Source organism: Pteropus vampyrus, unplaced genomic scaffold (assembly GCF_000151845.1).
Source record: "Pteropus vampyrus isolate Shadow unplaced genomic scaffold, Pvam_2.0 Scaffold2, whole genome shotgun sequence".
Taxonomy (NCBI): Eukaryota; Metazoa; Chordata; class Mammalia; order Chiroptera; family Pteropodidae; genus Pteropus; species Pteropus vampyrus.
The window spans coordinates 22002411-22015846 of NW_011888783.1; the positions used below are offsets into that span (position 1 = coordinate 22002411).

General features: G+C 33.3%; 1 protein-coding gene and 1 pseudogene across 1 annotated transcript in view; both read left to right on the forward strand.

Annotated features, from left to right (window-relative positions):
- Nucleotides 1-13436, forward strand: part of SCN9A (sodium voltage-gated channel alpha subunit 9) — a 78198-nt gene that overhangs the window by 22223 nt on the left and 42539 nt on the right. Inside the window, exons 10-15 of the mRNA XM_023528466.1 lie at nt 939-1310; nt 4067-4196; nt 5154-5392; nt 7463-7636; nt 8994-9350; nt 12023-12499. Of these exons, the coding sequence (XP_023384234.1) occupies nt 939-1310; nt 4067-4196; nt 5154-5392; nt 7463-7636; nt 8994-9350; nt 12023-12499 (1749 nt within the window). The remainder of the gene's footprint in view (nt 1-938; nt 1311-4066; nt 4197-5153; nt 5393-7462; nt 7637-8993; nt 9351-12022; nt 12500-13436) is intronic.
- Nucleotides 8256-8667, forward strand: LOC105290821 (annotated as a pseudogene).

The window sequence follows — 13436 nt, forward strand, 5'->3', positions numbered from 1 at the left end:
CCTTTCTACACCTTTGTGTACACTCAGTCCACCATGATTTTTCACTCTCACTTACATGCCCTAACTTTCATGCCTTTGATAATTAGCACACATGGTTTCTCTTAGTGGGATTATTTTCTTTCTCGTTTTTCCTCATGGCATAGTACCACTCATTCTTCACTCATTTCCTTAGGTGCCACCCATCCCCCCAAATTTCCTTTGTCCTCTCCACTGCTCTCCATCAGCGCTTCCATGCCTCACTCACAATTACTATCCTTCTAATCTACATCTTCATTTAGAATTCCTAGCTTCTAATACTTAAGTCTGTAAGAACCTGTCAGATATGCATAGAAATAAAAGAGTCCCTGCCTTTCAAAGATTTCATAATTTTGTTAGTGAGACAGAATTTGAATACCTGCAATAGCAAGAAAAATAAATATGACAAGAGCCGTCCAAGCTAGTTTCAAGGCAAAGATCTTGTTATACTAATTTTTTATCTCTCACTTATACCTGCCACTCTGTCCTTTACATAGTAAGTACTAATGTTTATTGAATTATATATTTCCAAAGACTATGCATTCAGTTTGGTTTATAGCCACAGTTTATCTTAGACAAGAGTCACGTAAGTGTGACCTCTTCCTCTCTTTGATATTGGGCAATTTCTTTTCCAAGTTCTAATATTTTATGACTGTGTAGACCCCCTAGTAGTAAAAGGTCTTTCTTAAGACACCTTAACTGAGCTCTTAGTGTATAAGGTGAAGTTTTAAACAATGGAATGCAAAGAAGCATATAGCTATCACTACCAAATTATTTTTTAAGTGATATGTTCTTTATAGCAAAATGAATGATACAGAAAGAATGGAGAGGCCAGAATAACAGAGAGCTGTACAGCAGAAAATAATGCACTTCTATTTTTAGGTGCTTTAGCAGACACATGTCATCTTTTCTTTTTTCTGCAGTCACCACTTAGCATTCGTGGCTCCTTGTTTCCTCAAAGGCGCAGCAGCAGAGCAAGTCTTTTTAGTTTCAAAGGTCGGGGAAGAGATCTTGGATCTGAGACTGAATTTGCTGACGATGAGCACAGCATTTTCGGAGACAATGAGAGCAGAAGGGGCTCGTTGTTCTTGCCCTACAGACCTCGAGAGCGGCGCAGCAGTAACATCAGTCAGGCCAGTAGGTCCCCCCCAATACTGCCGGTGAACGGGAAGATGCACAGTGCCGTGGACTGCAATGGCGTGGTCTCCCTGGTTGATGGACCCTCAGCCCTCATGCTCCCCAATGGACAGCTTCTACCAGAGGTGATAATAGATAAGGCAACTTCTGATGACAGCGTAAGGACGTTTTAAATAGCTCAGGCATGGCTCGGCCCTTATTCTTGCATCAGTCAATCTTTCTGCTGGAGGGGCCTTCTCTGGTCCTGTGAATGGCTCTGCATTTTGCAATACTCTGTCTGTAGAAACATACCTTTAACTCATTAACTTAATCATTATACATAATTCAAGACAATTTAAAAACCCATTTAAAAAAACTGAAGTATAATTGAGATGTACAAGATGATTTGATATAAAACCCCATGTTTGAAAAAGATACTTATCTATCGATATTTGAAGATTATAAATCATCCCTTTAGAAAACAATTTATAAAAATATACATAAGCACAGAAAGTACTTTGATAACGCTGATCTCATTAGTTGATAATAGGCCCCATTTTTATCAGTAAATTTGGATTATTTGCCAAATTTTGCTATCTTTTTCAAGTTACTATTTAATATATACCTTATTGTGAGGGATCTTATTTGAGTTATTAATAATAATAATAATAGCAAATGTACTTAGTATTTGCAACAGTCCTATGAGGTGATATATTATTATCCCTGTTTTACAAAGGAGAAACTGAGGCACAGAGAGATGAAGCTAATAAATGGTAATGCTGAAGTTCAAAAAGAGGCCCTCTGTTTCAGAGTGTGTACTCTTAACCACCACAATTTGTCTCTCTCCAATGTATGATATGCTTCTTGGAAATAATTTAGAATAGCTATATCTTTCCCCATACATAAATGAGATTTACTATTTTTATTAAAAAAAAAATACAAAACTCTTTGGTCTAGAGTCTATGACTAAAAAACAATATCAAAACACACATAATGCAAACATACACATGTAAAAACAAAAACAAAGAAACCATTCCAAAACCATAATTTCAAAAGTTTAGGGGTCATTGAGTGGTTAGAGAAAAAGATATGACTAGGCTTGAAAGCAAGATCTTTCTGGATTCTGGAGTTTCCAGATTACCTCTTTAGGCCACTCAACTGTCACAGTGCATTACTAAATATCAGAATATATGCATAAGTAGCATGAGTTCAAAGCTTGTTAGGTCAAAGACTAACCTAACAAGCTTTGAACTCATGCTACTTATGCATATATTCATATCTGCTGACAATGTAGTATTTCACGTGAGAGTAAAGTTCCATCAAAGCCATAGCCACATGGTTTGAATGAATGCATGTGCTTTTTGGTAACATATTACTTCTATGCTTGCATGATATAACTACAGCCCTCTGTCAAGGTATTTTTCTTTATCAAACAAGCATGTTAGATTTCTGTGGAATCAGATCTTGATGAGTTTTATTTTTCAATGATATGTATTATCCATAAAAGATTATATAATTTATATCAGATTTTGAAATTATGTCATATTTTTAAGTGAAGTGTTTTCATTTAAAATTTTATTTTTACCACAGAAAAGTCAGTATCAATATGAATCCTAAAATTAAAACTGCAAAACTAGAGGAATTCAAGATTCAGTAGAAATGTGGAAACATAATAGTGTGACATAATGTATAATTTAGATGAAAAAATTGCATGACAATATAACCTTGACAACTGAGACATGTCTACATGTTTAATCAACAAATTCTTGTTTAACTTAGGGAAAAAAAAGTCTCTGCTTCTGGAAAGTCATAAAGTAGAAATTGAATCAGAGAAAAACATGGATATAGAGAGATCTCTATAAAAAGCCACCAATAGATATGTTTTTGTGTGTATATATCTGTGAACATGCACATATATACACATGTGCATGTATTTATGGCTGTGTTTCTGTGTTTTGATATACACACATATATAACTATATCTAAACAACTATACAAGTTTACAGTTCTAGAACTCACATGTATAGATTTGGAAGTGGTGTGTGTGTGTATACACATACATATATAAAACACACAAGTAGATAGATAGATAGATGTAGAGTTGTATAGTTGTTTGCATGTATATATGTGTATGAGAGTGTGTGTGTGTGTGTGTGTGTGTGTTGTTGATTTTAACTTTGAATTAGTTGCCAAGATTTGAAATTAAGGCATTTCACATAAAAATGAGTTTACATGTAAACTGAGCTCATATTTTTGCATGGCAGCAATCCTTTGAACTGAACAGTGGTCCTCTTTTAGATGGAGCTTACATTCTCCATTTTGCTGCAGTTCCCAACAGTCTTAATTTTACTTTTCAAATTGAGTCATTTATCATCATATACTCAGATCAGTTTGTGAGCTCTTCTTTGGCAATAAGAAACAATCGTTACCATCACCTCCATTGACATTGTTACTTCAACAAAGAATAATTAATAAATTGATCAGAGAATACTGAGATTCTACCCCTTTACACACACACCCCTAGAACACTTATTTAGCTGTTTTCATATAAGACAAATTAAATTAAATATGGTAAAACTACCTGAATGAATTGGAGATCAAAAAGATAGAAAGATGATGACAGTGATTATAACAATAAAAGAAGCTCATTTAATTATTTTATTTTCTAAGTATTAATTTATTTTAATTCTCATGGTAAGAATGTATAGCAAGTACTATGATTATCCCTATTTTACTAATGATGAAACTATGACAAAAAAAGTCAAGTAACCTTCCTACAATATGCAGCTAATAAGTAGCAGAGCCATGATCTAAATTTAGCAATCTCATTTCATCTCTACTTTTAATTATTCATTACAGCTACCTAAGCAAGATTTTATACTTTCAATTTATTAGAATCATATCTTTTAAACTTCAATAAATCATACTCTTTCAGGGTACAACCAATCAAATACATAAGAAAAGACGTTCTAGTTCTTATCTCCTTTCTGAAGATATGTTGAATGATCCCAATCTCAGACAAAGAGCAATGAGTAGAGCAAGCATATTGACAAACACTGTAGAAGGTATGTAATAATATTATCTTTACCATGCAGATTTTTAAATAAAATTCTGGTAAATCCTGATCAATACATGAAGTTCTTAGGAAGAACTCAAAGAATATAAAATAATTATAAACAATGGTAAAGATAACCGTTGAATATTAATGGAATCATCTTTATGTACTTAAAAAATGGATAAAGTTGTTTGTGATTAAAAACAGGCATTGGATGATATGACCTTCCAAAGATAAATAGCTTAATGGTAGTTAATGAAGAAGCTATGTTAACCCTGGGCTGTGTGGTTCTCTCACTTCGTAATCTTAGAAATTTTACCTAGTCTCTCTGAATTTATCATCTCTATAATATGTAAGAAAATAATACATACTTTCAGATGTCTATAAATTGCTGCCTCTCCGCACATTCCATAAACCATAAAATGGTAAAATGTAGCATGACATCTGTTAAGATTATGATCACAGTTCAGAGAACATAATGTGAGCAATAGTGGTTAGACCCTCAGATACATTGAGAGGGGAGTCAAAAGGTGGCAATTTGTAAAACGTGGTGGCTCCCTCCCACTCCTCCTACAGTATGCTCCACTTCCCACCTTGTCCAAAGGCTACTTCAGTCCCCTCCTAACACACACAACTGTGACGGATCCAGACACAGTTTCTGTCTACCTCCTACATTTCTCCTTTAAGAAAACATAGGTTCTCCTGTTTACCATCACATATTAGGTATATGTTTCTGAGAGATGCCCATATCTACTTTTAGTCATTAATTTAACTGCTTTCCCCTAACTTATGCTTGATCTAGTAAATGAACACGTGCTATAAGATTTTTATGTAATAATGCTATCATTGCATGGAAACAGTACTGTTAAGTTTTCAAGTCTAAACCAGAAGGCTTGTTTCAGTGTTAACAAATACTGCTGATTCATACAAATGATTGACTTCATGTTCTCTCTTTTTTTCCTCCCAGAACTTGAAGAGTCCAGACAAAAATGTCCACCTTGGTGGTACAGATTTGCACATACATTCCTGATCTGGAATTGCTCCCCATATTGGATAAAATTTAAAAAGCTTATTGATTTTATTGTGATGGATCCTTTTGTAGATCTTGCTATTACCATTTGCATAGTTTTAAACACATTATTTATGGCTATGGAGCATCACCCAATGACTGAAGAATTCAAGAACGTGCTCGTCGTGGGAAATTTGGTGAGCTTTTCAATATGTGTTCTCTCTTTAGTTGTCATGATTACTGTTTTTTCTTTCTTTTTTTTTTTTTTTAAGTCAGAAGGATATGCAGTTAGGTAATTATGCATATCCAGAATTCACAATATGAATTATTGTACAGAGTCAAGTTTCTGGTAATAGATACTATTCTAAAATAATTTTGCAGTAATATTGAGGTCTATACATTGCAGTAATATTTCCATAAAGGGTCACCATCTTGGGAGTTGATAGTGTTTTTTTTTTCTGTCAGCACGTTTTTTGGGATCAATATTTTGATAATTTGATATTTTCTTATCCATTTTATAATTACATTGCAGCTTCCTTGAGAGTACATAGCCCACATATATTCAGAAAAAACTATAGATGCCTTTTTTTACCGTAATAGGTGAAGTGTCTGGGACTTTATGGAGTCCCAAAATACTGGATTGAATACTGATTCTGCATGTTACTGGTTATATGACCTTGGACAAATATATTGAACTCTATAATCTTTAATTTTCTCACTTATAGAATAATAATAATTTACAAAATAAGAATAATAATTCTTTATATGTAATGATAATAATACTTGATTTATCATATTGCTGGGAGGATTAAACACTTTCTACTTAATTTATTAGCCTGGCATATAGTAAGTATGCAACAAATTAAACCTACTGATACTATCATCATCATCATCATGCTTTTAAACAGTCAGCAGAAACAAGCCTTAAGAACAAGAATATTGAGGGGGAAAAATACTTGAACTGGACACAGGAGGCACAAGATTGGACAAGCAAAAAGTGATCTGTAGGCTTCAAGAGGATATAGCATCCAATTAGGAAAAGTGATGCCAGAGTGATCTCTTACATGTGCAGTAATGGTCATATTCTAGCTTATTTAGTGCCTTATGGTAAACAAATGAACAAAGTGGTAGTTTCTAACAGTCTGCATGAATTTCATGAATCTGCATGAATCTGCAGGCTTATGACTCTAAATAAATCATGAATCATTCTGGATGCCTTTGTGAATATCTGTGTCAGATAATTTTACTTTTGCTGTGGTCCTAAATCAATTGATCTTTGAAGCCAAAGACTTTGTTTCTGGGTTGGTCTTGTCTCCAAAATTGTTTATGAATATTCCTAGTCAGAATATTTGTACTCTATATTCTCTGTGAATTAGCATTCTTCTTCTCTTCTACTTCTCTTTGGAAAAAAGACAAGATTATCTAGTTGGTGGAGATCCGGATCATGAAAATCAGTGTCTTCTCACTGAGTTAACTGCACCACGATGAACCCAAAAAGAATTCACCGTGTTTCTTATCTGTTACCACAGTCCCAAGTCTGAGTGCCTCTGATGGTCTTCTTGATGCTATGTTATTTTAAGATTGACTCATGTAGTTAATTGGCCTAACCATTTCCCCTTGAAATTTCTTTGGGCATTTTTTTTTTTTAGTCAAATTGTACTTAAATGATTTATAAACAAGTATTTCACTGTTATCTTTTTAAGTGAGTCCTTTGATGCTAGTGTCATGAATTAATTATGTTTTGTACTGTACTTTTGTGTCAAAGCTTTGGAAGCTTTGCTTTAGCTGCCACTGTGCCAATGAAATACTTTTTTCCTCTTCTATTGATAAATCTTTAAAGAGTGAGTCAATATGTTCTTTTATAACTTTAAGAGTAGTCAGATCCGAAAAAAGACTAGTTCAAAATCTCAATATCCATGTTTCCTTTTTATTTTCTTCTGGAATTACTTGTTGATCATATAAATTTTTTTGCAAAGAGTGACTATGTTAATTGTTGAAAGTTTTTTTTTAATATTGAATTTTAATATGCTGTCTAATGATAATGAGAGCTGATAGGAGAGTTAGAATTTTAAATCTTCAGTGCTTGTATTGGAGCTGTAGGGAAAATGATACCAAGCTTATAGAATTAAGTGGGATAGTAACATACATTTGTAAAGTATCTAGCACACTGAAGCACAATAAATGCTAAACAAATAGTCATATCATCATTATGCTGATTCCGTATCTTCTAATAATACCCCCCCAAAAAACCCATATTTCTTACTTAGGTCTTTACTGGGATCTTTGCAGCTGAAATGGTTTTAAAACTAATTGCCATGGATCCATATGAATATTTCCAAGTAGGATGGAATATTTTTGACAGCCTTATTGTGACTTTAAGTTTAGTGGAGCTTTTTCTATCAGATGTGGACGGATTGTCAGTTCTGCGATCATTCAGATTGGTAAGTATAAACCAACTTTACATTATATTTTGTATATAAAGGGGTGTTTCTGTGGCTTTGCATGATTACTATTTAAATCTTTTGGAGGTTTGAATCAAAAGATAAGATTAGGCCCTGATATCTAGTAAAATAAAGTTCATTCAGTAATAAAATGCAGTTAAAGAGCTCAAAACCCCATGAATATTTAATTTTAGGATCTTGAAGCATATTCCGTTGTATACACCAGTATAATAGAAGTTTTATATATGAGTATAGTAGAAAATATTTCTTTACCCAATAGGACAAAAGTTTGTCTCCCAATAAGAAGCTTATGATTATAGAATTTCAACCATTATAATATATTTATTACTTTGTGGATTTGATAATTAAAGATCAAATTATTGTTCCCAAAACAATTGTCTGATAATAAAAATACCAAAAAAAAAAAAAATTTATTACTTTGTGGATTTGATAATTAAAGATCAAATCATTGTTCCCAAAACAATTGTCTGATAATAAAAATACCAAAAAAAAAAAAAGATAGGCTTTTTAAAGTATTTTTTCTCTAACACACTGGGCTTTATCCATATGTCAGCATTAAAAAGTTTATAAATCTTTTTCCACCATCTTGGAGCTGTGGAGGCCTGCTGAGAATAGGACTTCTAAAGTAACAAATATGTTTGGAAGGCTATGGTCCAAGGCCATTTTTGCTAGTTATAAGCAGGGTCTCCAGAACCAGAGGAAACACACCACTCTTTTTAAAATTGAAGGAGTTTATGCTCGAGATGAGACTGAGTTTTATCTAGGCAAGAGATGTGCATGTGTGTACAAGGCAAAGAACAACACGGTGACTCCTGGTGGCAAACTCAACAAAACCAGAGTAATCTGAAGAAAGATAACTCATGCTCATGAAAACAGTGGCATGATTCGTGCCAAATTCCGAAGCAGCCTTCCTGTTAAGGCCATTGGACACAGAATCCGTGTAATGCTGTACCCCTCACAAATTTAAACTAATTGAAAGTAAATAAAGTGGATTTGTTCTCTTGTAAAAATAAAAAAAATTATAAAAATATCAGAAAATAGAATTAAGGATAAATGATCAATTCTAAAGAGAATAATATGTCAAACCATTTAAGAGGTATCTATAGCAATCATGAACTAAAATTGCACACTTCCTTTGAAACGTGTGGTAATTATATTGTGGTAAGTATAAAAAAATAACAGAAATATTGGAAATAGATGAAAATAAAAAATAGAAATCAGTTTTTTAGCTAGGTAATGACAATATTTTAGAACTTAAAATTTGGAATAAAACTCAAGATTGAAAACATTAAAACTTATCATAATAATTAACATTATGTTTTGTGTTTATTTATAGCTCCGAGTTTTCAAATTGGCAAAATCTTGGCCAACACTGAATATGCTGATAAAAATCATTGGTAACTCAGTGGGGGCTCTGGGTAACCTCACCTTAGTGTTGGCCATCATCGTCTTCATTTTTGCTGTGGTCGGCATGCAGCTCTTTGGTAAGAGCTACAAAGAATGTGTCTGCAGGATCTCCGATGATTGTGAACTCCCACGCTGGCACATGAATGATTTCTTTCACTCCTTCCTGATTGTGTTCCGTGTGCTGTGTGGAGAGTGGATAGAGACCATGTGGGACTGTATGGAGGTCGCTGGTCAAGCCATGTGCCTTATTGTTTACATGATGGTTATGGTGATTGGAAATCTGGTGGTATGTAATCAGATGTCTATACATTTAAATTTTTCCATAGAAAATTGTTATCTGTAGATATGATCAATTATTTTATAATTTTAGGATTAGTTCGATCTAAAACTATTAATTGTAATAAAACATTGATCATTTCGATATAGAGAACAGAAAAGAAAATGAAGTATTGTCTTAATTCTCTACCAGATAACCCATACTTATATTTTTCACAAGATTTTGCCAATGAAAGATAACAAAAATATAACTTACAAAGTTGTTAACCAACTTTTAATTAAGGAATTACAAGTGATATAGAACTAGACTCTGAAAAGAAAGAAACAAAAAATTATGTTTCTGATATAGTTCTCTACATAGTATAGTCATATGTTAAATAGACTTCTTTTTCTTTTTCTCATTTATTCCTTAAGTCATTTTACTATCAATTAATTCAAAAGATTAAAAATCATAAGTTTTAGAGGATAGTTTAGGAAAATAAGATTTTAGTAACCTCAAGTTTGCATCAAGAAACTGGTGAAGCACATCAATCAGAATTACACTTTGAGTCAAATATATATTTTATTAATATTTCTTTCCCTGCCTAATATGATAATGGATACATATACTGAATGAACTTCATTTCATGTGTGATATCCAGTAGACTATGATAAAATATTAATGTATTATTTATTATGCTTTTTGATGGAATGAAAATAGTATTTATTCTCAGTGAAAATGTGATGCAACAGAAGCATATTATTGAAATATGTGAAATCTTTTAAAAGCCAAATTCATAGAAACAGAAATTGGAATGGTGGTTACCAGGAGCTGAGGGATCCAGGGGGGTTGAAATAGGAGATGTTGGTAAAAGAGTACAGGGTTCCAGTCGTTAGAAGTATAAGTTCTGGCAATCTCATTAATAGCGTGTGAGTATAGTTATTAATACCATATTATATACTTGAATGTTGCTAAGAGAGTAGATTTTAAATGTTCTCACCATAAAAAAATTAATGTGACATGATGGAAGTAGGTGTTCCCTAATGCTATAATGGTAATCATTTTGTAATATATAAGTATATCAAATCAGCACATTGCACACTTTAAACTTACACAGTGTTATATGTCAGTTATATCTCAATAAATCTGGAAAAACTAAAGCTAATTATAAATATGATTTTTTTGCAATTTTTAAAAAAATTTTTAATTATAGTTGACATATAATATTATATTAATTTCAGGTGTACAACACAGTGATTCAACACTTACATACCTTATAAAGTGATCACCATGATAAGTCTAGTAACCATCTGGTACTGTACATAGTTATTATGATATTACTGACTTCTTTCATTGTGCTGCATATCACATCTCCATGACTTATTTTATAGCTGGAAGTTTGTACTTCTTAATTCTCTTCCCTTCTTCTATTAACACTTGCATTGATTAGGGAGACTAAAGCAGTAAAACGAACCCTTGGCTTCTCATGATCATTCCTATTAAAACATATACATAAATGAACATATATTTCATAGTAAAATATATTTACTCATTAACAATAAAGACCAAAATGAAAATAAACTATTTCAGAATTTCTCAGCAATTCATCAGATTTGTTTTCAATGATTGTTTCTTTCCCTCTCCCTCAGACTCTTCTCTTAAACCAAACATATTAACATCAGCATTTTTAACTTGTGTTTTTCTAACTGTTTTAGGTGTGGCCAAAATCAGAGATGAGTCCCTTTTCCTCAGTTTAGTCTAGTTTTGATTATATTAATATGAGGCTAATGTTTTTGGTCATGAATAGATTTACATGAACAGGTAATTTAATTACCTTTTTATTTTCTACTTAAATTGTATGTAAATATAATTTTTAGCCCTCTGTGGGAATTTTTATTTTTTACTATGTTGAATTCACCTGGACCCATACCTTAGGAAAGGAAAACAAAACTGGTCTTGCAAACAGATGGGATTTTGCTTCAAGGATAATTGTCCTGACCTCTTTTATAATCTCTAGTTGTAGGGCCAAAATGATTGGCAATCAAGCCACCCAAATTATAACGCCATCATTTCATTTGAATTGGGTTCAATGTCAGATCCTTTTATGATTTGAAAGCCATATTAAATTGCAAGTTTACACTGTTCTTGGACAGAATATATTATTACAAGAAGTCTGCAAGTGTTACATGTTTTATTTTTTATAACAAGTGACATTTATCTTCTGTATAAGTGACTTGGCCTAAGTTACTTCAAGACAATAGAGAGTGGTCACAATTTTCTTGTTCTACTCGTTCCTCATAGGTGACATATATTCATTATAGGTAAACATTAGGAGAGCTTATTAGGTCTATAAAAGGGAATTTGACCAAGGCCTCTTGCTGCAGTAATGAACTTCAGAATAACATATACTGGTGAAGGGAGCATTCTCTTTGCTCCTCATGCTAGTCCTTCATGGATATGGCTGACCTCTGCTCCTAGAGTTCACAACAGCTAGTATATAGAGAGATTGATGAGTCTGGCTTCTAATCTACTCCCATCACATGTTCTTATCTGTGTATAAGGAAGTGCGGGGATCGGGGATCTCCATTGCTGGTGTGGATTTTAGCTTATATTTCAGAAAAACACACTTATTTTCTTTTTTACTTCCTGTCTCCCATTTCTCCATACCTTATCCACCCCCCCTTGCCCCGCCCCTGATATAGGTCCTCAATCTATTTCTGGCTTTATTACTGAGTTCATTTAGTTCAGACAATCTTACAGCAATTGAAGAAGATACCGATGCAAACAACCTCCAGATTGCAGTGGCCAGAATTAAGAAGGGAATAAATTATGTGAAACAAACCTTACGTGAATTTATTCTAAAAGCATTTTCTAAAAAGCCAAAGATTTCCAAAGAGATAAGACGAGCAGAAGATCTAATTAGTAAGGAACAAAACTATATCTCTAATCGAACACTTGCTGAAATGAGCAAAGATCACAATTTCCACAAGGAAAAAGATAAAACCATTGGTTTTGGAAGAAACATGGAGAAATACTTGATGGAAGAAAGTGATTGTCAGTCATTTATTCATAATCCCAGCCTCACAGTGACAGTGCCAATTGCACCTGGGGAATCTGATTTGGAAAATATGAATACTGAAGAACTTAGCAGTGATTCAGATAGTGAATACAGCAAAGGGGTAAGATTGCTTTGTGTTTCATATATTAATTACTATGAAATGAACAAAATTTTCAGATTTTTGTGTCATAAATTCTAATATCACATTCTGATATGGATAGTTTTTGTGTGTATATGATCTTACAGAATAACTTCCTGAAGGTTCATTTGGTTTAGTTTTACTCTGGTTCTTAATAATTTATTTAATCTTACTTAGGTATATTTGAAAGCACCAGGTATCTTTGAGTCTTCCCTTCCTTCTTCTCCTGTTTCTTATCAGCCCTAAATTCATACACAGTCTTCTTCCACTGTGCCTGTTGAATCTGCCCTTATTCATCAACTTTGCACTCAGTACTTCTTGCCTAAACCATTCCAAGTGGAGTTCTAACTGGTATCTCTGCCTTCATTTTCCATCTACTCTAGTCTACATATTTGATTAATTTTACTCAGGTTCAGTGCTAATCATGCCACTCCTTTGAAGTGTACTTTGTCCCCAAGTCTCCTGAATTACAGACTGTAGATAAAGCCTTCACACCATGGCCCCAATCAGCTTTGACCAGCTGTGTCTCCTGGTGTTTGCCTGGAATTCCTACACCTGTTGTTTGTCTGGGGCTCTTATACATGTAAAAGCCAATTTGCTTCTGAGCCACATATACTCACTCCCTACATGACTTTGCCTGGGATTTCCTTCTTCATTCAAAATCCTATACACATCCTTAAAGACATAGCTCTCAGCTTCCTCATTTGTAAAATTACTAGTCCTTACATCATAGGGTTGGGTGAGGGTTAAATGAATTAACATGTAAATGCTTAGAACAGTACTCAGAGTGCTCAAAAGTGGTATCTTTCCTGATTACCCGATAGAAAGTCATGCTTGATTTAATACATTTAGATTCTTTAAGTCTTAAGTACTACCTTGAGAAATGGTTAAAAATGCAGCCATTGGAGAGAGAATACTT